Below are 27,470 nucleotides of genomic sequence, written 5' to 3'. Positions count from 1 at the left end.
TAATTTAGAATGCACTACGTGAAACTTTGTAGCAAATAGAGGCCTGGCTTTTCTTACTAAATGTTTCTCACTGCTCTTTATTATTATAATTGTTTAACAGACTCTAGCTTTGAAAATAAAGACCAAAATTTTTCCTCTTCTATCTCCCTTGGGGTGCCAAGAATTGCTATGTAATACCCTTACTATCTACATTTATCTGGCGCTCTGAAAAGGACCCCATACCCCAAATCCAATCTTTAAGATGGCAATAATAATATCTACTCTACAGGACTGGTGTGAAAATTACAGCTAATGTAAGTATAAGTGCTATTTTAGGTTCCTCAATGTTTCTCAATTTAAGTTTCATTTAGCACTGCTCAACAGGGACGCTATTGGATGTTCAGCAGGGCAATTTTCATGTGTGGGTCTGGAGCATTGCAGGGTATTAGCAGCCCGGTGATACACTTCCCGGTCTTACAAATCATAGATACCCCACCCACCCATACTTCCCGGGAGGAAGGCATTGCCCTATGAAAATGCACAAAATGATGTAAAAATAAACTATTATATCATTTTTTAAAAAAAGAAAGAAAACGAATAGCCCTATGTCCTGACCCACCCGAGACAGCTGACTGGAGACATGCTGCTCCTCAACTCTTAGAAATGCAATAGAGACCTTGCAGTTTGCTGAGCTCAGGACACCCCCAGGTTAGTGACCATACAGCCACTCAGATCCTGGTCAGTGACCACATGCAGAATGTCCCCAGCCGGGGGCAGTTCCCAGAGGACCTGGAACAGGACTATTGTGGCAAACTTGAATCAGTGCCTGAGGAATAACTGGGAACATTGCCTCAGACAAGACCCTTCAGATTCCTGGCCTCTGTTTGAGCACAATTGTTCTATGGTGGGGCTACTTTAACCTGTGATAAGTTTTCATCCATCATTTGACAGACATGTATCAGCACCCACTCTGTGCCAGGCCCTTTGCAAAGTACTTTACATATATGATTTCATACCATCCTCACCATAGCCCTGTGAGGTTGATCATATAACCCCCAAGTCACAGATAGAGGAATAATCGCAAAAAAGGTGAGCTCACTCACTCAGAGTCATGCAGCCATCTCTGGTCTGGCTGACTCCCAGATCCAAGCTCCCCCCTACCTCCTGGTAAATGGGCCCTGCCTATGGCTCTCACACTGGTGAGGAAGACACAACAACAAGCAGCACTGCCCAGGCCAGGCCAGGGGGCACAGGCTACTATGGAGCAGAGGGGGAGCAGGAAAGCTGGCCCAGTCTGCGGGGTCATGGAGAGCCTCCTGGAATGCTGGCATGGAAGCAGAACCTTACAGGATGATTGGGAAGGAAGTAGACCTGGAAGCGAAGGGAGGGTGTCCAGACAGATGGACAGACACATCCCAAGAGAGGTACCTCGTGTATGTCGGGGTCAATCAATAGCAGGGACAGCAATGGCAAGCGATGAAGCGAGACCACTCTAAAGATGCCTTGCTGGTTTCCCTTCCAAGAGAGATCCTGTCTCCCACTCCTACCCGGTGAGTAACCCGGGCTGTTTTCTTCCAGCCAGGGACAAGTGGTGGCCCTCAGACCCTCAGATCATATCGGAAGGCCTCTACGCAATCGCTGTCGTGCTGAGCTTCTCTAGAATCGCGTACATCTTGCCAGCCAACGAGAGCTTTGGTCCTCTGCAGATCTCTCTGGGGAGAACCGTGAAAGATATCTTCAAGTTCATGGTCATCTTCATCATGGTATTTGTGGCCTTCATGATTGGAATGTTCAATCTGTATTCCTACTACCGAGGTGCAAAGTACAATCCAGCGTTTACAACGTGAGTACCCCAGGCTTCTCCAGAGGGCCTCTCGGGGCACCCCAGGGATCCTTGAGCGCCCCTTGAAGGTGGTGCCTCCCAGAGACTCAGGTCCCTCCGATAGCTCTAAAGGTTAAATGCAACCTTCTTCAAGGGTGACTGAATGTTCAAGTTCTGGTTTGGAAAAACAGCAGAGACAGGTTGACTCCGCACTTTGCCACGTACAAGCTGTGTGGCAATAAGCATGTCCCTTAACTTCCCTGAACCTGTCCTGCTTCCCAGGGGTAGTATGAGGGTTCCAGGACCTGATAGAGCTGCCAGACTACACTCTTTATAACGGGATTATTATTACCATTACTGTTGCTATTTCCTTAGCCTGTGGCACTCAGAAAACAAAGCCCTTTGCAGCTAGCATGTCTCTAGACCAAGGCAGTAGCAGTGTGCAAGGAACATAGAGCCCTGGGCTCTTCCTCACCTCCCCCCACCAGCCTCTACCTCCACTGCCTGCAGCCCAGCGTCCCTGCCGGGTTCCAGGCCCACACGTGAGGAGGTGTGTGGTGTTGGCACACGGGGCATGCGGGCCCACCTGGAGAACCCAGCTCCTGTGTGAATGCTGACGGCTGGGCTGAGTGCTGAAGGGCTCCTGGCCCTGGAGTCCGCCGTGTCACCCTGGGCTAGGGCTCGGTGGCTGCCTGCCTGCCTGGCCTGGTGCCCTGATTCAGCAAGAATCCTGAAAGCTCCCGAATTCTCTTTCTGTATATCCTCATCAGTGATGAAGCTGCGGGCTGGGGCAGTTGACAGCACAGTGCATGTGAACTCAGGCCAGGGAAAGGCGGGGGAGTGGGGGAGGAAGGAACGCAAACCTGGCAGGATGCACAGCCGCTCGAGAGAGAGAATTTAGGGGCGATCTTCCCGGCTGTTGCCCACGTAGTCCACGGGACGTGAACTCACCGCACCATTGCAGGGCAGCCCAGGGCAGCCTTCTGCAAGTGACAGGCCGGGCTGCGGGTCAGCCGCTCTCCAGGCCATGCCTGCCCCTGAACACGCAGCAAGCCCTGAGGGTTCACTCCTGCAGCAGCAGCAGCAGCAGCAGGGTGAGATCAGCAAGAAGCCTGAAGCAAGGCACCCTCAGGCCTAGTGACTTCAGGGCTCAGAACTAGTTGCTACGGGCAGAGCAAGACAATAGCACCCAGTGGGGTGGTGTCACCAACCCGTGTCCATGCAGACCCAGAGCGCCTCAGCCTTCTGGGGGCCAGCACCAGCACCCATCTAGGGGAAGACCCTGGCAGCTCTGGGCCCATCCAGGCCCAGACCTGTCCTGCCCGATACTGGAGCCAAGTCACCTGATGCATCTGAGTTTGTGTCGTCACCTCAGGAGATGGCATGGCTTCCCATCTTGTTCATGGTGCATGAACACGGGTAGTTACACAAACGCCTCAAGCACAGCAGTTTTCGAGCTCAGGCCCTGATGCCACCCAGCCGCAGAATGGCTCCCTGCCTTCGTGATGCTCCTGCCCTGCATCTTGAGGAAAGGCCAGTCAGGTCTCCATCCAAAGCAGCAATGGGAACCAGCAGGGCTAAGAACTTCCTGTCCCCAAGCACCCCTGAGTGGCCTGGATTTGCTTTCTCAATGGTGAAAACAGCTTAGCCTCTCCCACGCAGGGTCCTTGACCATCCCCCATACAGCAAGCTTTCACTTTACCCTTCTGGAGAATTCACCTATCCTGGGGTGACACTTGTCTCCTAGAACACAGAGGAGGTGCAAGAAGCGCATGCCAAAGGGGAACTATCTAGAAGGTGGGGCTGGTGCTGCAGTGAAGCAGCAGCTCTGGGGCACAGGAGTGGTTTGTGTGCACAGACAGCAGCGATGGCCTGGCCCAGGGCCAGCTTTCCTGCTCCACCCCAGGCCCGCAGCACACACAGCCCGTCGGACGCAGCTGCTATCCAAGCTCACTCGCTGGCCGTGTGGCCTGGGACGGTGCTTACATGCCTGGGCCTCAGTCTACCAGCTCTGCAATGACAGTATGAAGACGGCCAACTTGCCAGGGTGTCTTATGAAGCCCATGGAACAAAGGGGGCCTGGCATAAAATAAGCCATCCAGGGAGGCACTGCTGCTCACAGGCATGGTGAGCGAGAAGAGGGGAAGGAGGAGCCCCAGGAATGCTGGCTCTTGAGGGGTCTTTCTGGGCACACGTCCGCCGGATCAGGCCAAATACAGCAACGAATTGGTCAGACTTGACATCACTCAGCACTCAGTATGAGGCGCGTTGATATCGAACAGCCAACAGCCGTCAGGAGGTCAGTCGATAAGCACAGGCTGTTAACCCTCTGTGGTCAGGCCCGGGTGGCGACGGCCGGCTTCTCCAGCACAGCCTCACACACAGGCGGCTCTGTGCCAGCTGCGTGAGAGAGAATTAGGCGGTCAGCAGGACAAACAGCCATGTCCAGGGGGTGGGCGGGCCACCCTGGGGGTGTGGCCAGGTGGGCTCTGTCCCGGCTCTGCCATCCTGGCTGCCGTGTGCCATCCCTCTCAGGGAACCTGTACCCCCCTGCCCCCACTCCTTAGGTCAATACCACACTAGAAAGTGAAAAAGGTGATGACTTAGGAGCAGGCTGGCCTGGGCTCACCCCTTGAGGGAGTCTCTGGGAACAGGAAAATCACAGAGAAGGGGAAAGCAATGGGCACCTTTCACAAGTCAGGAACCAAAAGGAGACGTTCCAGAAGAAAGCCACACAAGCGAAGAGGACCCAGGCCCTCTGGGATGCGGAGCGAAGAAAAACGCCGGCAGCACGCCGGTGTTTATTGTCTTGGCAGTTCCTAAAATGGGACACGAAGCTGTGAACAGGACTGGACTGAACAGGAAGATAGTCAGTACAGCAGTGAAGTGGAGAGGAAAGAATAGGTTGATGTAAATGTTGCTTTTGGTTGCTGCCTGGCACATGTCCTGAGTCCCTCACCACCCCCAAGACGCCTCTGATAAGCAAAAGCCACCCTAGGGTAGATGAGATGCCCTCTTTAGGGCACCTAGTATCTTGCCTACCATATCTGCAGTGCAGCGTGGGGATGAGCCAGTGGCCACTGCCAGGGGGGGCTCTGGCTTCAGAGAAGCCCAGGCCCAGAGCACCTGCTCCACCTGAGCATCCCAACCCGAAGGGGTTTTCTGGAATTTTCACCTTCTGGAGCGAGAAGGCACCACTCATCTGCTTTGACTGAATCAGGAGACTCAGCACAGCAGAAGGGAAACTTGAGCTGGAACAACAGGCATCTCCCTGCCCATCTCTAACCCTACCCAACACATTCAAAGACAGCTATTCAGGCTCCACTGAAAGTCAGCTCTTAAGGCTCCAAGGACCCCTCCAGCCTTGCTGTGGGGGTCACCTAGGCCGGCTCACACAGCCAACCCCAAATCCACTGCGCATTGTTAAAGCGCTGCCCCAAACAGGAAGAGTGGGAGGCTTCAGTGTCTGTACCAACTGCAGACCCCGGTCCCAAGCTAGCCCTGGCCACATCCCCCATGTGGTCTAGCTCCTCTCCGCTAGACCACATGGGGGTCAAAACTCCCCTTCCCTTCCTGCAGCTGTGGGGGTGAGAGGAAAACAGAGTGCACTCTTTCCCCAGATGCAAATAAACACACACGGTATGGAGAGTCCATTGAGAACGGTGGTTCTCAGGCCTCACCAGAATCATCTGGGAGGGGGCTGAGACTGGGTCTTCGCACACCCCACGCCCTAGAAAGTCTAACTACAGAAGTTCCAGAAAAGGAAGGCTGTGAAATCGAAGGGATTCTCACACAGGCGGTCTCAGGGCCGCACCGTGAGGAAAGCCGAGCCCATCCGGCCCAACTGTCACTGAGGAGGGAGACGGAGGCTTGCTCACGCTGTGAATCTTGGGCCTGTGTGGTGGGCAGGGGCGAGGAGGGGACAGGGGCTTTCATAAGCACAGGGCAGGACAGGTAAGCAGGGCCAGGGCGTCAGCTCTGGAGTCAGAGCCTATGAGCACTTCCCGGCTCGTCAGCCTGCTTCCTTCCACCGCAGAGCCACGGTTCTCAGTGGTCTGGTCATCTGCCCAGCCGCTCCTGTGTCAGCCTGGCCCAAAGGGAGGGGCCGAGAGAGTGCGCTGGGGGTCATGGGCTGGGGAGCGGGGCCTGTCAGGGCATGACAGATACTGCACCTGCTGGCAGCTCATTACCTTCCAGCCACTTCCATTAGAAAGTGCAGATGACCAAAGGGCTGGCAGATGGGTGCTCAGGCGTGTATGCTGCCTGAGTGCTAAGTAAAGAACGCCAAGATGGCGCTGAGGGAGGGGAGAGAAAGCCACCTAAGAATGATCTTTCTGCGAGGGAACCTCGAAGGGCCCCATTCCGACTGTAAGGAATTTTGTTCTTACTGGAAACGGCTTTGACTTCATCGTGAGGGTCAGGTGACGAGCAGGGTATGCTTTTTGGAGCTGAGTGTGGAGCCGGCTTTGCTGGAATGTACATACTGCATAAGTGAAGCCTTGTCACTTAGAGGCTGTATGGGAACCTGGGGCTCCCGGTAGTCTGGTGACAGAGTTAGAAGAAGAGACAGCAGGTCCTTGGGTCACCGGGGAAATACACGGGGGGTGAGAAGGCGTCTCTGGACGCCCCTCCAGGTCCTCTGACAAGGCTGACCCCCAGGGCTGGGGACAATGGGCTAACCAGCACAGCCATGAAGGGTGCTCTGACACCCCTCCTCGGGGGCACTGGTCTTCCCTGGGGGTGAATAGGTGAATACGGTCTCCCCCCACTTAATGGTAGCGAGTATGTGGCCTGGCCCCCCAAAGATCACCCGGCCCACCCTTTTTATCCACAGCCAGTGGTGGAGGCAGCTTCAGAGCTTAGCTGAGTTGAGACTTTTCTAATCAAAAATAATACCTCTCCTAAGTGTATTTTGTCTCCCCAGGAATCATTTTAATGGAAGGATCTTCAGCAGTGCTAGGCAAAATTAGAAGCTTCTGTTTTCCAGAAGCCCACCAGGGGTGAGAGACACTAACACAGCTCTCCCCAGCTGGGTGGGGGCCGCAGAAAAGCCAGCTCCTCCCTGCTGTGAATCCGGAGGGGCACTGAGGCTGAGGGGGAGAGGGAAAGGCTCCTCCAGCTGCTGCCCTCATGTACCCCATGCGCCCCACGGCCTCTGTCCACTCTTTTTTGAACACCGCTGACAAACATGTGCTCTGTGCTCTCAAGTGCACTTTGGAGACAGGAGGCTCATGCCGCCACCAGGAAACAGACTCAGAGGCACTGAGTTTGTGGAGGTCACACAAGAGGAGGGTCTGGTCCCAGACTGGCATGACCCCGAGCCCAGTCCCCCCCATTCTGAGCTGCATGGGTCCCCACCCACTCCCACACTATGCTTGGTGACTCGTTAAAAGCTGGGTGACTTTCCTCTAGCACTAAATTCTGAAGAACAGTGCACTAAGCCTGGGTTTGGGTTATCACTGAGTATCTGAGGCATCCACCTGGCTCAGCTCTGAAGAGGCAGCCTCTGTGCCCCCGATGAAGTGGGTTTCTGTCGCGAGTGGGCTCGTTTGCTTGGCCAACGTTGTGGGCCGCTACCCCGCGTGGGTTTGCATTTGGCCTTGGCCATAAAGACGACACACCGCTCCCATCTCTAGGTGGGCATCAAAAAGCAGGACTACAGCTATTACCCCACGTGGGCAACAAGTATGAGGCAGCAGAGTGAAGAGGAAACACTGAGCTCTGCCTGGCAGAGCAGGGAAGGCTTCCTGGAGGGGGTGACCCTAAGCAGAGAGACAGCTAGGCGGACTCCGGCCTTGTGGGCATGAAGGAGCCGGGCACTTCTGTTGTTGGTTTAGGTCAAGAGTGCAGCAGCTGCCCCACTGCCCAGATATTGTTTAGTTCAGATGTTTCAATGCCTTGTACTCCAATGAAACCATGAAAACCTCTTCACCAAAAAAAATTCAAAGTGAAAGCCACCTCAGGAGGCGGGACTGAGGCAGGCACAGCAGCGCCATGATCAGCCCCCACAGAAACAAGCAGCAGCCAGAAACCTGCCCAAGCACCAGGCTAAGGGGGTGAAGGAGAAAGAGGGGGCCTGAAGCAGGAGCGGAACTCAGAGCGGACGGAACTCTGGGAGCCAAAAGTGCAGAGCCTCAGGCAGGGCCTGGCCGAGAGTAAGCTGGTCCCTACACCTGAGGGAAAGGTGAACCTGGCTTCCATCCCTGCCTGACGTCTGCTGCCACTTACAGCCAGAATGCAGTGTCGTCATGGAGCCTACTGCCCATGTAGGAATAAGCTTGTGTGTTTAAAAAACTGAAGTAGACAATAGCTTGGGGAAACGGCAGCAGGTGAAATCAGAGAATCCAACAGGAGCCAGATTGGGAAGGCCTTTGTGCGCCCTGGTGGGGTGCTGACACTCTACAGAGGCCGTCTTCACGGAGGGAGCCCCGAGCAGGTCAGATCTGCCCCAGGGAGCCTGAGTGCGAGAGTGGGAGGGTGCGTGGCTGGGTGACGGGAGCCCACGGGAGTACTGTGCCGAGCCCAGGTCACAGCACCGCACCCCCATCCCCCCGTGGACTGCAGATCATTGGGGAAGACAGAGGCAAACCCTGTAGTGACAGAAATGGGATAACTCCAGAGCAAGTGAAGAGAAAGACAACTCCACCCCCGAGCAGCCCCAAGCCACAGGAGGAAGCCGCAGGCCCAGCCTGAGTGATGGCCTTGGGGAAGGAGAACAGCGGTGGGGGAGGGGTGTTGAGGGTGGACTGGGAGAGACAGGGGCAGACTTCCTGTGCAGGTGCTGAAGGAAGAAGCCTGTTCTTGGGGTTTGGACATTGCCAAGGCCCGAGGCAGAGTTGGAGAGGAAGCTGGGGGAAGAAGGATGGGGAGGAGAAAATGCCCCTGGCGATCTGGGGAGGGACAGTGGCCTCCTCAAGGCCTTCTCCCTGCAAGGGGCAGGCAAACATCTGATGCTGAAGCCTACTGCAGTTAGGAAAAAACATTCCAGCAAACAGCAACTTAGCAGCCTCTGTCTCATCTTCGTTATGCACAGGGCAGTATTTGCTGCACTTCAGACATTCTGCTAACATTCAGTCTTCACAATTCTGTTCCAGAGAAAGTGCTGTTTCCTCACTTTACAGCTAGAGCAAAGGAGCACAGGAAGGTCACTACTAGGCCAAACTGCGAGGTAAACAGGACCTCAGCCTGGCACCTGCACCTCCCCAGAGCCCAGTTCACAGGGGTCAGGGTCTGGAGAGTCAAAATGCGCACCAGAGAGGAAGGGGTGGAGGTGGATCCCTTCCTTCATTCCTTCACTCACTCACTCACTCACTAGTGCAAGGGACATTGAACTCATCAGGAGCCTTCAGTGTGCCAGGTTCTGTAGTTTAGTTTCCAGGGTGATGACATGCTCAGCTCTGCCCTGAAGGAGCAAGCAGGCTACAGGGGGAGTTTGACCCTTGGTCTAAATACCCTGGGTGCACCCCGGCCCCGGGGCACTGGTCCTGTGGCTGTCTCCTCGACTTCTGGACTGTCTAAGCCAACTCCCCACTGCTGGATGTCTAAGCCAGTGTCCAGAGGACACAACCTGGCCAGCGTGGCAGGATGGGGCTTAGGCCTCCCAGCATACAAGGCTCCCCCAATTTCCTCAAGCCGGGTCCCACTTTTGCTCCCCAGGCTTGAGAGCCAGGGAACAGCCATGTGCCAAGGTGCTTCTGTGTTGCCAGTGCAGCCTCCAGCAGACAGCAGTTGTCTTCTGATCCTGGGCACCGCCTTCCGGGAGCCGATCCTCCTGCTTAATTTCAGCCTGCTATGCTCACAGCTCACACTCGGGTGGGGACTGAACTTAGCTGTTGGGAGGGGGCGGAGCCTCCCAAGACTTGGAGGATGGCAGCCTGGCATTGTGAAGAAGCAGTAATTTTTGTAACAATCACCCCAAGCCCTAGCCTTGATCAGTTTGTTCTCGCACTGCCTCCTCAGGCAACCTGTTATTAAAGCCCTATTATCCAGGCGAGACAGACCTGGTAGAAAACTGATTACCCCGTCCCTGCTCTCTGGAAGCAAATCTGCCCGGCCACCCACACACTGCCCCGCCCAGCCAGGAGGGTGAATCAGGGTCTATTCAACAGCACCCAGGGGCGCTTCCCCCTTGCATAGTTAGGAACACTTCTTATGCCAGGGAGGCCTACTGACGAACCTCCAGTCCCTTTCACTGCAAGCCAAAAGTCAAATATCAAGACAGCCTGGGTTGGAGAAATGGCAGAGAGGATTTGCATGAAATCAAGGGTTTGAGACAATCATTGCCGATAGGAAGGAAAATGAAGCCTGCTCAGAAAAGCCAATGCACACCTGAATTATTCCCTGTATTCAGGCCTGTGAGGGAGCAACTGCTTCATGGCTGTGCTCCCCCTGAGCGAAGGGGGGAGGGGGGCGGCCTGGCCCCAGCCTCCAGCTGCGTCCTCTCCCCCCCCAACGTTTTGGCTTAGACTGCAGCCACCCCAAGGAGAGAAATCTATTCTGAGCCCCAGTGGCTGCTTCATGTGACGGGGTCCCTGGCACATGGTCAGACTTCAGTGAACAACTTGCAAATGAATATGGGAATGGGATGAGTGGCAACCCTTTATTACGACCTCGCTGCATACCTGAGTTTCTCGGGTCATAGTCACAGCAACTTCGTATCAAGGCGCCATCATCCCATTGCACGGATAAGCAAACTGAGCTGCAAACAGGTTTGATGACGTGCCCACGTGCGCACAGTCAGCCCTGTGGGCTGGGGCTCAAGCTGAGGCAGACCCAGAGCTCTCCTCTCTTCTCCAGCCATCTCTGTGCGGCTTCCCCATAGGCACAGAGAAGGAGTCTGGTTGGGCTCCCGCTAGCTGGGGTGGGCGGGGCAGGATGCTTCTCAGCTTAGCCCTGAGCCCCTAGATGACAGGGCTTTGTGCGACAAGTGGCTGCATGCTGAGGGTCAAGTAAGTCAGCTGCAAAACACTTTCTTCCTGAGGGACAGCCCAGGACCTCCAAGGTCACTGGTGGCACCAATGACTGGGTGCCTGAGCAGGGAGCGCTGTGTCTGGGGCTGAGCACGGGACCGCAGGACCCCGTGGGGCTCCATTGGTCAGGCTCTCGGGATCATAACATGCTAGTGACTGCCCAAGGTCAGCCTTCTCTCTGGAAATATCTTGTTGTAGATTTCCAAGCTCAAGGGAACACAAGTCTTTCCCCACTTAGTGCGAGGACAAGTTTTATTTATGTCCTGGTACATAAACCAGAAGATGCCCCCATGTGCACAGCCAGTTAATGCTGGTGTTCTTGTCACCATAAAAGGCATCAAGTTTTCATGGAAGCCTTTTCCCTACTTTCTCTCTTTGCTAATATGTTTGCCATTTTTGTATGGATGTATCAAAGCTCTATATGTTAGAAAGACAACACCTGTTGTCTTTCATACATGTTGCAAACGCAAAATCTTTCCCCACTTGGTTTTTTGCCTTAAATTTTGATTTATGGTTTGGATGGATGCAAATAGAATTTTATGTGGGAAAAATCTGTGTCTTTCCCTTAGCAGTTGCTGAAACCTCTCCCACACCCAAGATTATGTATATGCCAACATTTGATCCTAAGTTTTTGGACATATAATCAAACACTTCGATCCCATTCAGAACGCATTTCTAACTATTTACTGATGTGCATTGAGCTAGGGCTGAAATATTGTGTTGCTTATCACTCTGCCCAGATAACTGGCCCAACTTAGTCCCTGCATGGCCTCTGAGAAACAGCAGCAATAGCAAGATGAGTCGGTGCAGTTAGTTCACTAGATGTTTGTCAGGAGGGTGGGGACATAGGAGACTCTGGACACTGGGGTGAATCACTGTGCATGATTGAAGCTAAGAGGCCTCGCTTTTCTGTAAAGGAGACCTTTGTCACCACAACTCCCCTTGCCCCATGTTACGAGGAGGCGGGGCTGACTAGTAATAATATACCATATTGCATCAAGAGCTTAAAAGGAGATTGTTAAAAATGCATCGTTTGCTGAGGTCGCTTCCGCCCACTGCCTCTGGCTTTGGCAATTCCAGTGAGTCTGGGCCTCTTATAATTAGATTCTCCTGGAGCTCATGGTCAAATTCAAGTCCTGAGACTAATCCTTAAGCTACAGAACAGGAATGAAGCAGGTGTGAGGTATCGAAGACTGCCTAGAATCAGACAGCAAATCAAACATTTCAGCATCCCAGCCTGGGGGGTGAGGAGAGGGGGACTGGAAAGGAGTGAGGCAGAGGTTTGTTATAGGTAAGGATTCTTTAACTGGAACATGGGCTGCTTTATAAATCAGCTCTGCCTTCTTTAGATTATTGACATAGAAAACCTAAATGAAGGCACCAGGATAAATCCAAGCCTAGTATATTCATAGCAAGAAACAAATGAGAAAAAAAAAATACATGCTGAATCTAGGCCATTTTCCCTAATCAAAATTCAGGTGGATTTTCCTGGCTGTACTCTATAATTGCTTGCTTCATTTATGTCAGCAAAAGGTGCGTGGGGTTTTCCAAGGTAAGAAAGGGAAGATGAATTTCTGTAAAACGTCTCTGGCCTCCTCATGCATTTCCGAGGTGGTTCGTGATTAAGAGCACAACCCAGGACCAGTGGCTGTTTGCCCAGCGAGTGTATCCACAGGTTGTGTCCTGGTCTGGCAAAGCAGAGAACAACTGTTAGAGCGAGAGCATGATATCCTGCTGTCTTGTTCCAGTTTGAATTTGGGGCTCATGCAGTTGTTTGGATTCTGACTGTCACTGCTCCCTTCCACTGGGGGAGGCTGGCTCCCCACTGGCAGACATACCTGTCCTGAACCGTCCCCAAACGTCAACTGCATCTTTATCACACACCATGGAAGCTGTACCTCGCATGAGAAAACAATTTTCCCCTTTCTAGGAACAGCATCAGGAACTGGAGCCCCCAGTCATTACTTCCAAACCCCCAACAAAATTCCTTCTCAATAAAACTAAAATGAATCAAATAGTCCAAACTCACAGGTTTAAAAGAAGCCAAAAGCAAACACTGTCAACAAAAACCCACTTCCATGTCAGCTGTCAGACCTGGCGATGCATAGGAATGAGCCAAGCAGCTGGCTAGACACACAAACACACACCCACAAATACACACCCACACCGAGGAAGCTGCCAATTCATGCAGCTCAGTGCTGGATTCGTAGCTAAAGTGACAAGTACTAGTATTTTTGCACATCGTGTCAAATAAATACCAACCCTTAAGAAATGCTAACGTTTTCCCTGAGATCTAGCTAATCCTGGCTGTTTGTGGGTGAGTGCTAAAAGTCTGAAATGTTAAAGAGAAAAAAGAAAACGCTTTCTCATAATGGTATCAAAAGCCAGGTGCAAGCTCAGAGATGCGTGCAGCTATTGACATGTGGCCACACCTGCATGCTACCACCCGCCCAAGTCCAGGCTCCCGGTTGGAGTTCATGTTGCAAACCCGATACTGTGATAGTTACAGAGTATTGACTAGAACACGTGCTTGAGTCTCATCCTTAAACCCATGTATCTCGGTGACTTCGAAGCCTCAAAAGCATCACAGAGCAGGCCCCCAAAAGCCTCCTCTTCCCTGAGCTGTCCTCAAGGTGTGCAGTGTCCAGCTTGAGTGCACCACAGGGCCAGTTCTGGGCAGCTTCCAGATTTGAACAATCTGGACCCACCAGACACCCCATGCTCACTGCTGACCATGCAGCTCCTGTTTGGGAGATGTCCCCCACATGGCTGGTCCCACAGCCCAGACCCAGAGGGAGGTAAAACACAGTCTTCCAAGTACATAGCTTTTGAAAATTTCTGGCATACCTGGATTTGCACCCCACTTTCCTGCTGGGTGCCCCCAGGTAAAGCCCACAGCCTCCAAGTGTCAGGGTTTCCCTGTGTAAAGCAGAGGACCCAAGATGGCCCACCAAAGAGGGGGCCTTGAGGCTAAAGCACAAGGGCCAGGCACCTCCAGGCCAGTGGACGGGCTCGCCCGTGGACCGGGCACCTCTGCTTCACGTGGGGCTGGGGAGCTGAGGGGGGACGCTCGAGAGCCTGGACTGATGGACGCGTGTGCCCGCTGAGGCTAATAGCATCCGAAAACAAGCATGTGCCCTGATGTCCTGCTTTCACATTTAATTACAGCAAGGTAAAAAGGGTGCTCTACCAGGAGCCCCAAAAGGTGGACAGAGTGGAACAGAACGTGCTTGCTCTATATTACTTTCTCCTTTTTTTTTTTTAGATTTATTATGCATACAGAAATGAGGTACAGGCCAGAGGTGCAGGGGCGGGAAGAGGATTCACCAGAGACAGAGTGGGGTGCAGAACAGGCAGATGGACAAAGTACACTGCTGAGGGGGGCAGCGAGCGGGCTAGGAGAGGTCTGCTGTGCCGTGTGGGTCACCTCCAGGGCGGGATCAAACTCGCACTGAAGCAGCCACGGCTTGGCTTAGCTTGGCAGTGATGCCCTCAACCCACTGCGCCACCAGGGAGGGCCTGCTCCATATTATTTTCATTCAAATATTACATTGTCTAAAGACTTCCTAGAAATCAAACTATTTCATTATTCCAGAACGTGGGTGCCACCAGCCTCCCCGCCACGCCACAGGGGGGGTGGCAAGACACCGGGTACCCCGTGTGACGCCATCCCCCCAAAGGGCTCGTCTGCTTCCTTGTAGGGTTGAAGAGAGTTTTAAGACGCTATTCTGGTCCATCTTTGGCTTGTCCGAAGTGATCTCGGTGGTGCTGAAATACGACCACAAGTTCATCGAGAACATTGGCTATGTCCTCTACGGCGTCTACAACGTCACCATGGTGGTGGTGCTGCTCAACATGCTCATAGCCATGATCAACAACTCCTACCAGGAAATCGAGGTAAGGCCACCCCCACAGCCAGGCGCCCCCTTGTGTCATGGGCTTGGCTATTTTCAGCATCAAGGGTGACAATGCCCCCAGCCACCCACCGGTCACTAAATGTGGAGCCGGAACCACAGACCTCGGGCATCTCCCGGGACGGACTCCAGAAGCACCGCCACTCAGCCCGCCAGGCAACACAACAGAAACCACACACAAAGTGACCGACGAGGGCAGAGAGCTGGGGTGAGGACACTATCGGGGGACATATGACCCCCCCAGGGCGAAGCTGGGGCCGTCTTCCCACCTCCTGCCCTCCTGCTTCCCTCATGGCTGGCCATCTCTTTTTCTAGCAGTCTGTGTTCTTGCAATGCCAAAGCTTCCACATTATGTCACCTCACCCTGCCTTGGCACTCATGTGGTTCCTACTATTTAGAACACTACTTTTGGGGGGGGTGGAGAGGGATGTTATGAACCAAGGGTATCCTGAAGTTCCTATGTGGAAGCTCTAGCCGCTCAGTTCCTTGGAATGTGACCGGATTTGCACAGAGGCCGCTGAAAAGCCTAAAGGCTAAGTGAGTCCAGTCGGTGGTGCCCTGGTGCCACAGGGGTCTGGGCACAGCATAAGGGTCTGGGCCCGGGCCGGGAGGAGGGCGGGGAAGGCAGTGGTGAAGGCCCTTAGTGGAATTGTTATTGCTAATCCCGCACCACCAAACCCAGCCTCAGCTACAGCTCTGGCTTCTCAGAAACAGGGTCCGAGTAGCCAGGGATTCTGCCTGGCACACCCTGCCTTCTCTAAAGGACAGCAACCTTGCAGTAGCCAACCCCATTTTTTTTATTTTTGGCCTGGTACAGCTTCCTGGTGACCTCTCTTTTGCCTACCACATCTTTGATTTGTACAGCTCCATGGAGATTTTTTGATCAACTTAATTGGATACTGCCCAATTCAAAAAATTTTTTTTCTCAAATAAGCTTAACATCTGTAGCAACGTTGGCTTAGCTTTTAATAGTGGCCAAGCCAGGGAGAGAGGTCTCAGAAGTACCCACCCTGGCCACACCTTGATCTTGGACTCCCAGCCTCCAGGAAGGTGAGGAGATACAGTTTGTTGTATAAGCCCCAGCTCTGTGGTATTTTGGCAAACAGCAGGCTGATCTACAGATGCCTTCTTTTTTTTTTTTTCTGTATGAGGACTATACAAATAATTGTTTCTTATGAAAGATTTAAGTGCCTCGATATAGCAGGTAAAATAAATGTAGTAATAACCCCTTCAGATCTTTACTCCTTTTCCCTGAGGATACTGGGGGTCAAGGGTGAGGTACCTTTGCTCTTGTTTTTCCTGTTTTATGCAAACATTTGTATTATGCAAATGAGATTTGCCTATACTTTTCTTTGTACAACTTGCATATTTTCACTTAATAACACAGGCATGTTGCTATGCCAGCATAAAAAAAAAAGCCCTTCTCTTTTTAATATGATGTGCTAAGTCTGTCCTCGTTCACATTTTATTTAAACGTTCCCACATGGATGGGCTGTTTCCAAGTTTTCCCTGTCATGCATATTTATGTAAAATCATACTGCTTTGTGGGTCTAGTCCTAGAAGTGCTATTATTGACTTTGATGATGCATTTTATTTTGGTTTGAGCGTACTTAACGTTGTAGTGGGGAAAACAATGCTAGCTTCAAAAGCATGAAAAGGTATAAAGAGAGGGGGAGTCTGCACCCTGCCCTCTTCCTGGGCCCCCACCTCTGGACGGCCACCCCTACTGTGTGTTTCTTTGGCGACACTTTTTCACTTTCAAAGTCTCATTTCAGCGCACAATGAATGCACAGTCCCTTTTCTTCCTCTGGGCACCAGAGGGTGAGCAGAGGGCAGGGCCCTGTGACTGAGGCCCGCCTGCGTTGCGCCTGGGCGCTGCCTGCACCTCCGTGCACAGCTCAGCCTCGCCCTCTGCGGCAGCTCCGTGCCCCACCGCTCAGGCGCATCCTAATCTGTTTAACTAGAGTCCTATTAATGCGCGTTGAGTTTGTTTTTAATCTCTCGCTGTTCCAAATGAGCCTGCAATCAATAGCTTATGGCTTGTGCATTTTAGACTTTGATAAATTGCCTCCTGAAATATTCTTTACCCTCCCTTATCTGTCTAGCAAAGTGACATTCATCTTTGAATGGCCTGCAAGCATCCCCTCTGGGCGCAAGGCCCTGCCCTGCTGGATTTCCCTGGGTACGCTGGCTCCCACCGTGGTGTGGTCATTCATGGGCTGGGGTTTTTCACTGGCCTGAGTTCCATAGGGCAGAGACTGTGTCTTGGGCATCGCCAGCACATAGCACAGGCCTGACACCTGGCAGAAGCTACTCGGACCCTGTTTCTGAGAAGCCAGAGCTGTAGCTGAGGCTGGGTTTGGTGGTGCGGGATTTGCAATAACAACTCCACTAAGGGCCTTCACCACTGCCTTCCCCGCCCTCCTCCCAGCCCGGGCCCAGACCCTTGTGCTGTGCCCAGACCCCTGTGGCACCAGGGCCCCACCGACTGGACTCACTTAGCCTTTAGGCCGTTCAGCGGCCTCTCTGCAAATCCGGTCACATTCCAAGGAACTGAGCGGCTAGAGCTTCCACATAGGAACTTCAGGATACCCTTGGTTCATAACATCCCTCTTCACCCCCCCAAAAAAGTAGTGTTCTAAATAGTGGGAACCACATGAGTGCCAGGGCAGGGTGAGGTGACGTAATGTGGAGCTTTGGCACTGCAACAACACAGACTGCTAGAAAAAGAGACAGCCAGCCATGGCCACTCCCCACCACCCCCACCACCGCCAGGAAAAAGCAGCACTGTGTTTATGGGCATAATTTTTTTGAAATATTTGGCATATTCGGTCGGTGTGCACTGATATTATTACCTAGTCGCCCCTGCCCTTCTGGGGCTCAGTTTCCCCATGTCTGAAAGAAACCAGATGGTGCCAGGACAACCTGCAGGTCTCTGTCCACTCAGCCCCGTGGTCAGCCCTGTCCTAACAAGTGAACTGGGGGGGAGCCATGGAGTAGCATGAGAAGGGGCCAGTGTTTGGGGGAAAGCCTGTGGCATCATGTTCCCCACCGTGGTGCAGGCCCAGCAGATGGAGGGTGCAAGTGGCAGCCCCCCGACCCCCACCCCAGCCCACAGCCCGCGCTTCTCCTCCTGAAAGTGCCTGGTACTCGCCATCACATTGAAACTGACCCCGCAGCAGCGGGGCTTTGAACTTCAACCCACTTGTAAGTGGATTTGCTGGAAAGCAGGTGACATGGCGTACAGTGTCGACAAACTCGGTCCTCGTCCTAGGCATGTGTTTTCCTTATGATATTCTTGATAACACTGACTTTTCTCTAGCTTACTTTATTGAAACAGTACAGTACATAATACGTTTCACACTAAACCATGTGCTCACCTCCTGTTCTTGGTAAGATTCCAGTTAACAGCAGGCTGTGACTACTTCAGTTTGGGGGCGTCAAAAGCTATAAGGGAATTTTCAACTGCAGCGGAAGGTTCTGGCCCGACGTCCAGGACCTGCAACACCTACTGCCCGAATCCTTGGCCCCTTCGCCCGCCACCCCGATCCCCACCAGCTCCCCCACCCGGCGCAGGAGGTGCCCCCAACCTGCCCCTGCCACCCCCTTGGGAGCAGCCCTGCCCATCACCCCGCTCTGCAGGCATCTTCACCCACCTCTCGCTAATCCTCCCTGTCACCGTTAGGTTTCTTGAGCTTGAAAAAAAAAAAGAACATGAAGATCGGAAGAGCACACGTCTGAACTCCAGTCACTGCTCGACATCTCGTATGCCGTCTTCTGCTTGAAAAAAAAAAAGAACTACAAAACTCCTCCCTCCCTCTCACTTTCCAGTTCCAACCTCTTTCTCTCCCGCTGTCTCCTGCCAGCTCTCTCAAAAGAATTACTTACACTGCTCACCGTGTCGCCCATCAACTCCTACCCTTCCTACCCGGGACCTGACGATGAACTTCCTGGGCTCTGAGCATGCCCACCCAAGAGGGCAGTGATCCCTGAGCCCAGACAGGGTCAGGGCCGGGCACCCAGCGCCTCAGTGCTGAGCAGAGCACACCCCTGCTGGCTGTCTCCACACTCACACACTGGCGCTGCTGGCCAGCCTGGAGTCCAGGGGTGCACAGCTGGTCCGCACAGCTGGGCACACGCAGGCTCCGTGAGTGTCTGCTGCTGACTGCACACTGAACAGTAGGCACTGTGTCAAGCCCTGGAGGTAATAGGTATGGGGTGTTTGCTAAATGTCCCACGCTTCATGCATTAGCACCTTTCACTCTCCCAACTGTGAGGTGCGAATGATCTTCACTTTGCAGACGAAACTCAGCTCCAGAGCAGCCAAGTCCCTGCCGTGGCTATACAGCTAATAAGAACGGGGGCAGGACCGGAGCCCAGACACACTCCAGGGGGGCTCCCCTCCTCTCCGGGGTCCCCGTCACACTCTCTGGTGTACAGCGGTGACAGGAGCGAGCCCTGTCGTCACAAAGCTTCCTGTCTACAAACCCATAAGGGTGTCCCCACAGGCCAGGTCAGGAGCTGATGGGGTCGCAGCAAAAGCAAAGCAAACGGTCAGGCTGCTGGTGAGGACTGTCGTCTTGTGACACACCCAGCAGCCCCGTGAGGCCCCAGCGGGATTCAGGCTCCTTTGGATTGAAGCAGTTGCCTGTGTCCGGGCGCCAGGAACACAGGCGCAAAGTCAGTCTGAGGCCACGGCCGGGCACCCAGCGGCCCTGCACCCTCACAGCTGAAAGGAGCCATGAGCCAGTTCTGTCTGATTCCAGATGCTGCTGCTTTCCTGGGTTCAAACCACCCTCCTAGGGCAGAGCCGAAGAGTCTGCCTAGTGAAAAAACACCAGAGTCCCTTGAGGGTGGGGGCGCACTCAGCTTTGTGGTGTTGCCATGAGTCAGAGAGACTCCAGGCGGGCCCCCCGCCTCTCAAATCTGGGGTTTCAACCTACCCCCATGGGGAGGAAAGAATGGCGGGCTCACGGCCTGCTAACTGCTATTAGGTAGTTATGCAGAATCTCCCTGCAGCAATGCCCAATGAGAAATACACTCTCTAACCAGGAATACACTCTCTAACACGAAATACGCTTTCTGATAAAAATCACTGCGTTGGCCGACTGGTAGCCACCAACAGGCACCACCACCTGCCTGCTGATGACTTGAAAAGGCCTCGTCCCCCCTGACTGGCTCTCAGTGCAAGCACACGCTGGATTTCAAAGACCCAGAGAGAAGGAAATACATCAGCTCTGTCCTTGGTCATTTCCACACTGGAACCATTTTGGCTCTAGTGGCTTCACTAACACACCTCACTAGATTTGACAGCTCTTCCATTCTGCGCTTAGGATGTGGCTGCAAAAAACCGTCGGTTGGCCTGGTGGTCTGCCTCCCTGCCGCTGCTGTTTCTCCTGGTGGCACTGCTGTCTCTGACAGCCAAGGCCCTGACGCCGCCGTGGCTGGCAAACCAGGGGGCAGAGCTGCCAGCCATGTCCATGGCAGCGTGAGCGGCAGTGAGGAAAGTTCTTTGGTCAGTAGCGAGTAAAGAATGTTCGTGAAAATACCCCACAGAGGTTGAGGGAGGTGATGAACTGGCTGAGGCTGTCAGCCATGAAGCCCAGAGTGGAGACTTGGGGAGCTGGAAAGGGGCTCATCTCAGGTGGTTTTAGGGGAGAAAACGCCCCCTCTTCTGCTGCTGGGGTCTGTAGCGAGGAGACTCAGGGTGTGTACACTGCAGTCCCCAGACCCCAGACCGGGCTCAGCTGTGACGCCGTGGCATGACAGCGTGTGGTCGTTTTCCCTTATCCGACAGGAAGACGCCGATGTGGAGTGGAAGTTTGCCCGCGCGAAGCTCTGGCTGTCTTATTTTGACGAAGGAAGAACTCTACCTGCTCCTTTTAATCTAGTGCCAAGTCCTAAATCATTTTATTATCTCATAATGAGAATCAAGATGTGCCTCATAAAACTCTGCAAATCTAAGGCCAAAAGCTGTGAAAATGACCTTGAAATGGGCATGCTGAATTCCAAGTTCAGGGTAGGTGGCGCGGGGTTTATGGGGCTGGAGAAGGCAGCCAGAGGGGAGGGGGACCTTGGTGTGTCTGAGTCAGAGGTGTTCCCCCTCACCCCAAAGAAGCCAGGGGTCGCCAGGTCTGGCCTTTCAGTGGGGCTCAGCAAGCTTCCCCCTGAGTCCTGACCCCAGTGCTCCCTACATGTCTAGAGTGGAATAGCTCTTTCCAGAGAGTATCTGCAGAAGGATGTCCTGCCTGCCAGCTACCCCGCCGGTAGAGTCTCTGTTCATTTGCACAACAATGTCATCGTGTTAAAAAGAAATGGTACATAACACGATTAAGATGCCTACAGTATGATAAGTAAAAAATACATTAAATATTGACTTTCTATAAAATTTCTGACACAAATATTTAAGCAAATATTAAAAAAGCAAAATGGAACCTCAGAGGTGTCCTGAAGGAGAAAACACAGCGTGATTTAAACTCAGTACTTCCCTGGGGCCTCCCTGGCGGCACAGCGGGTTAGGACCTGCCGCAGCCACTTCAGTGCGAGTTCGATCCCCGCCCAGCTCCTGTGACCGTAGACATGCACCATGTATCATGCACCTGTGTGTTCTTGTTTCCAGAAGACTCGCTATCAGGCTGGCATGAGGAATTCTGAAAATCTGACAGCAAACAACACCTTCAGCAAGCCCACCAGGTACCAGGTAAGCACCCAGTCCTCTGATAGGTTCAGTCCCATGAAAGCTGCATCGTCCCCCAGGAACATGGCCTCCCTCCCTCCCTCCTTCCTACGTATTTACTGAGTGCCTGCTAGAGACAGTGTGTGAGCAAATACACAAGTGAATCAACACACCAGTGACTGTAGCTTCTAGCTGATCAAAGTGTCAAGAACACCAGCCGCAGGAGGTAGACAGGTGGACTGGACTCTACATTGTCTCAGAGGACAGTGGGAAGAGTTTGCCTTTGGGGAGGCAAGAAACTGAGGGTGGGTCAGGAGGGAGCAGAGACTAGCTTCACCCAGAAGCTCGCAGGGTGTCTAGGGAGCGCCTGGCCCCGCGACTGCCAGCCTGCCACATTTAGTATAAAATTTAGAAGCTCGTCTAAGGTTGCAGTCCTGCCTTGCTTTTGGAAATTAATGCCAAGCCTTTCATGTCAGTTGGAATGGGGCCATGAAGCCGTGGTCAATGGCAATCACGGGACATTGATTGTAACCGTGGAGGCACTGTCTTCTGCCTTCCCACTCCTGAATGACCAGTGGTCTTATGCATGCTGACCACTTGCATCAGATGGAAACGGAGGCCGTCCTGAGGTCTCTCTGGATCAAGGTGAGGTGCCCCTCTTGTCGCCACCCAGAGGGAGCAGTGATGAAGCACCTTGCAGACACAGGTCTCTCGCGAGTCTCCATGCGCACTTCAGAAGCCAGCTTGCAGCTGGGCAGATTTCCGTGTACAGTGAAGAAATGGCTCACCGCTCAAAGTGGTTAAGAGTTGCCTCCGATGACACAGGCTAAAAATTGGCAAGGGGCAAGTCTTCTATTTAATCGTGCACAAAATTGAGGCAGCCCAACTTGAGCTGCTTTGAGTCATTTTGCAGAACAAATCCTTTGGTCAAGGGAAGGATTTTTATTTCTCAGCTTCTCTAGGAGAGGCACAGCTTCTGTGTCATGGGGTAGAGACAAGCCTCTCCCAGGTTTTGAGCAGAAACAGCTGGCAAGCAAAGGCAGGCCGATTACATGCTGAGTGCCCTGTACCCACAACGAATCTTCTAGAAGGACACAGTGTGCAAAAGCGTTGTCGGGCAACATCTTCTCTGCCTCGGTCCTCTCTGGCTGGGCCCTGCCTGGCTACCCCGAGCCTCCCGCTGTGACTGCAGAGAGCAGTTGTTTCACGGCCAGTGAGTAGTGACCTTGGAAAGAGGCTCACCTTGCGTGCTCTGGGTCCCCAAGAGAAGCCTGGGGCCACTTAGTCAAATAGTTGTCATAGAAAAAAGGAAAACAGAGCCAGTGGGCATCAGAGGGACAGGATCCAGGGGAGCACACCAGGAGCAGAGAGCCCCCCATCTCATCTGCCTGGGCAGTGCCTGCTCAGCCACGTGGGGTTCTGCACACCACAGGCCCACACCTTAAAATGACAGGAAAGGGGCCCTCCCTGGTGGCGCAGCGGGTTAAAGCACAGCCCTAAGAAGCTAAAGCCACTTCAGCATGAGTTCGATTCCCGCCTGCCCCAAAGGTGACCACATGACACCTCAGACCTCTCCTGACCCGCCCGCTGCTCCCCTCAGCAGTGTACTTCGTCGATCTGCCTGTTCTGCTCCCCACTCTGTGTCTGGTGAATCCTCTCACCGCACCTCCACCTCTGGCCTGTACCCCAGTTCTGTATGCACAAATAAATAAATCTTAAAAACTGAGGCCGGCTCGGAGGGTCACACCTAGGTTGCACTGCGCCCAGTGTGAGCTGACTGGGAAGGGCAGATGGAGTCTCCCTGGCGCTGCAGCGGGACTCCCGGGGCCTGCCCTGCCTTGCAGTGCCTGCATTACTTTGCTCCTTCCCTGGAAGCCGGGGAATCTTGGGGCAGGACGGCAGCATGGCCAGGTGTTCACCATGAAAGGCGTGGCGAGAGCCACCCGCTGGTGAAAAGGCGTTAAATCCTCCAGCTCCGTGAGCCCCGGAGTTCAGCCTCCCTTCACTTGCCAGAAGCACCTCGAGAGTCCATGGACTCAGGAGTGAGCCTCGTGCTCCCCATCACCCAGCAAAACAAGGGGCGGAATCCAGGCCCCTCCCTCAGGACAATGCTGCCTTGGCGCTTGCTGGTCCAGGGCGAGGGGCGCCAGCCTGAGGCAAGGGTGACCAGGGAGTGGGGAGCCCTTCCTCTTGGCCACGTTACTCGGTTCTGGCAAGATTCAGAAGTCTCAGCTAGCGAAATATATTTAAATCCTGTGATTTCGCAGGAACCCTGGAACAACTTGCTGGCAAAATCCAAAGTTCACCTCCTGCAGTCTCTCTGACACTCGCTATTCTGGGTGTCTCTGAGTGCTCACTCGTGCTCAGAGAACCCCGGCTGTGCACAAATGGAGCCTGCAATCCAGAGCCTTCCCCTCCTGCAGAAATGGCGGGCCGTGCCAGGGATGGGGCTTTCGGGGGGCTCAGTGGTGGCTTTGCAAAAGCCTCCAAGACCCGCTGTATTGCTTCTCCTTCTGGATAGAACTGCCCAAGGTACAGCATCCTCCAAGCCTACATGAAGAGACCCTGCTCTCGGCACTGCACCTCAAAGGGAAGCCCCTCCCCCCGGGCTGGCCTGCTAGGACCTGGGACTTCCCTCTTGACCACATCAATGGTTGAAATAGAGAAAAGCATCTCAAGACTAAACCTCAAGATGAGAACAGAGCGGACGAGGCTCCCAAGGAAGGTCAGGGCTGAGTATGGCCCACAGCTGGGGAGCAGGCTCATGGTCTGACATGATTCTCTCTCTCGTTGGTGTTCAGAGTGGCCACCTCTCCCCTTAGAGTCAGGTGCCATCGAAGCAGGGGAGACAGCTGGAACCTACCGGCCCAGGTTCCCCAGCAGCCAGCACAACCTCTAGAGGGAGGCCTGGCCGGGTGCTTGTGGGCAGGTAGAGACCCACAGGCTGCGGCCCGAGGCCTCTGTGCTCAGCCGGCCTTGTCTGACCCCTTCCTTATGTTCGTGTTTCAGAAAATCATGAAGCGGCTCATAAAGAGATACGTCCTGAAGGCCCAGGTGGACAGAGAGAATGATGAAGTCAACGAAGGTAAGAGCCTGGGTTTGTGCCCGGATGCTGGTGGACAACGGGAATGGTCCCCCAGTCTGTAGGCTGGAAGCTGCACATGGTCCCGCCAGGCTACATGGAGCTGTGTTCCCCCGGGGCCCTGGGGGGCTGCGTCTCCTGGCTCCCTGGGGTGGCTGGCAGAAGGCCTCTCTGTGAGCTGTCTGTGCCCTTGTTGGCTGTCCGCTGGGGCCGCCTCAGCTCTGCCCCTCTGGCTGCCCTCTGCTCTGCATGAGTCCTGCACCCCAGCCCCCACCAGCAAGGCCTTCTCAGCCCGCCACCTCCTGCCCTCTCCTGCCACCCTGCTGATCCACGCCTCTGCCTTCCTCTTCCACTCTGCAAGACACCTGATGAGATTGGACAATCCAGAATAAGCCACTGACTAGCAACCTGAATTCCCTGTGGTCAAGTAACCTTAGCATATTCATAGAACTCCAGACGGGAGGACATGGATATCCTGGAGGTGGCACTTACTAGCCTGTCCACCACAGTGGTGTGGCCTGAGTTGGCTTCACGAAGTCCCTTGAGTGCAGGGGGGTCCAGAACGCCTCACTGCCAAGCACACATAGAGCCGGCCCCATCCCGGCTCCATCCCAGGCTCTCAGAAGCTGGCAACCAGCGGTGTCGCTCAAAGCACACCCCCTCCACACGCACAGAATCACTTGTTAAAAAATGCAGATCCCACACCCCACGCAGACCTACAGATTCAGCACCTTGGCATCGCTGGGGAGGTGCCGGTGGGCACTGTGGGGAGGGCAGGGGCATCTCAGGCACACTGTAATTGGCAGGCGATATTATTTCCACAGTGCAGCTGTTCTCCAGTCTATGTGAAGCTATTACATTTATGTGAATAGTAAATTACCATATTACCACGTAATTAATCCTCATGAAACATCTAGGACGAGTACTTGCTACCTAGAAACAGAGCCCCATGAATGAAGGTACCAAGTCTCCCCTCCTGTGGGCCACAGGGGTGGCCCAAAGAGCCAGTGACGCCCCTTCCTCTTGGGGTATCCAGCATCAGCCCGGAGACAGCCCAGAGTGTACCCCAGTAACAAAGGTGGGGTGACCTGAATTTCGCACCACTAGCACTATACCATGAAACAGGGGTCATTGCAGCACCCCATGCAAAGAAAATTAGGGGTGTATACATTTGACCAAGTGGTAATTGTAAGAATCTCTGCACTTCCTGTGTGTGAAAATGGATACACACGTGTCCCAGGCTGCAGGGTCCTACTTGAATCAAGTCTGATGCCCCAATTATCAGGAAAGAAACTTCAGTTAGAAAGGCTCACACAGCCCCTATGGATTTCTAATCGTGTGGATCTCTGAGGGCATAAACCATGCAAGTCCCATGTGAGGGTCCCTTGCTGCTGAGAAGGGGCGGCCCAGGGCAGTGCATCGTGTGGTCTGGGGTGACCATTACCCTGGTCTGGTTATCCTGGTCGTGGCCACTCACGGTGCTTTGATGTGGTATATGGTAATTTACTATACATCCTTGGGACTTCCTCCTCTCAATCAGCAGCACAAACAGAACACAGAACACAGCATGGGGCATCATGAGAGTCACTGCCCCGCCTGTGGGGGCCTTGCTCCCTCTGCAAATCTGCCTTTCCCAGCTCCAAGACCAAGGGGCCCTGATCTTGCTTTCTCCCTCCACCTCAAACCCTTGACAGCGAGGGTGTCCAGGAGTGGGAAGAGGTTGTCAAGAAATGGAAGGAAGAGGTTGTCTAAGAATGAGAGGACAAGGTTGTCCAGGGGCGGGAGGACGAGGTTGTCCAGGGACGAGTGGACGAGGTTGTCCAGGGATGGGAGGACGAGGTTGTCCAGGGAAGGGAACGGGGGGTTCAGTGGATGAACATGGGGAGCTGGGCCAGGTAGGGTCACTGAGCTCTGTCAAGCTCTGTCCCCGGGGGCCAGGATGAGCCACTGCAGCCTCCTTGTAACCCCCACAACCTCATCTGTCCTTCCAGGTGAACTGAAGGAAATCAAGCAGGATATCTCCAGCCTGCGCTACGAGCTTCTGGAAGAGAAATCTCAAGCAACAGGAGAGCTGGCCGACCTGATCCAACAGCTCAGTGAGAAATTTGGAAAGAACCTCAACAGAGACCACCTGAGGGTGAACAAGGGCAAGGACATCTAGCGGCCACTTCAGCACCTGTGACTTCTACCAGCATCCCCAGGCCAGGGTGGGTGCCCCGGCCTGCAGCCCTGGTGGCCGGGTGGGAGCCCATCTCTAGGACACTGCAGGGACCCACTGGCGCAGCCCCGAGCAGCCGCTGACCTTGCAGGCCGGCGCCTGCCTAGACCCAGCGCTGACGTGACTCTAGGCTGGGGAGTGGACACTTGGCCAGAGGAGGCGGGAGGAAGTACCGCCCACGCCCGGGGAACTTCAGTCCGGCATGGCGAGGAGTCCCATGGCCACAGGGAAGGCCACCTGGATGCACACTGCGCCCTCCCACCGAACTGGGAACAGACCAGACCGGACGGATGGAGGCAGCCTGGCTGTGTCCCAGGAAGATAAACCACCTCATCCCCCTGCCCCTTCTCGCTCCCTCCCACGCCCCTCCCCAACCCACACTCGTCCAACAGAACCGGGAGGTGACCTGTGATCTATTCTTAAGTGCCAGATGAGAACACAGATAGCCTAATAGCAAAATGTTCTATTTGTTTATAAAAAAAAGTTTAAAAAACCTTAAATCAAAAATTGTACTGTAGGTAGCACTGTTTAGAGAACAACAAAATCCAAATGATGTATTTTTACCTTTATTAAGATTATCTTGTATTTACTATTTTTACCTAAAATGGAAAGAAATAAAATTACCTCGTAATAGCCTGGGGAGCCTCTGTGGATGCTTGGCCGGGGCAGTCCTAGCTCCCCCATGCCCAGACCTCTGCCTGCCGCCTTCCAGACCCCTCCCCATGCCCAGACCTCAGCGCACTAAGTTCAGGAAGGGAAGGAAGGATGCAGGTTGCCCTGGGGAAAACAGGGACGTTCTCTGCAACAGTG

The 27,470-nt window shown here is 53.8% G+C and overlaps 1 protein-coding gene across 2 annotated transcripts in view; it reads left to right on the top strand.

Moving 5' to 3' along the window:
* Positions 1–27,189, top strand: part of TRPC7 (transient receptor potential cation channel, subfamily C, member 7) — a 112,650-nt gene extending 85,461 nt beyond the window's left edge. The window contains exons 7-12 of one of the 2 annotated variants that reach the window (XM_004686751.2): positions 1,558–1,822; positions 14,472–14,667; positions 20,482–20,703; positions 21,304–21,384; positions 24,370–24,445; positions 26,434–27,189. In XM_004686751.2, coding sequence (XP_004686808.1) covers positions 1,558–1,822; positions 14,472–14,667; positions 20,482–20,703; positions 21,304–21,384; positions 24,370–24,445; positions 26,434–26,603 — 1,010 coding nt within the window. In that variant the 3' untranslated portion in view covers positions 26,604–27,189. The remainder of the gene's footprint in view (positions 1–1,557; positions 1,823–14,471; positions 14,668–20,481; positions 20,704–21,303; positions 21,385–24,369; positions 24,446–26,433) is intronic. The other variant, XM_012727687.1, reaches the window with a different exon arrangement.
* The last annotated feature ends 281 nt before the right edge of the window (positions 27,190–27,470 follow it).

Source organism: Condylura cristata, unplaced genomic scaffold (genome assembly GCF_000260355.1).
Source record: "Condylura cristata isolate star-nosed mole 26May11 unplaced genomic scaffold, ConCri1.0 scaffold00021, whole genome shotgun sequence".
Lineage (NCBI taxonomy): Eukaryota > Metazoa > Chordata > Mammalia > Eulipotyphla > Talpidae > Condylura > Condylura cristata.
Note: the sequence above shows the minus strand (reverse complement) of the source record. Positions and strands in the feature narration are given on the sequence as shown.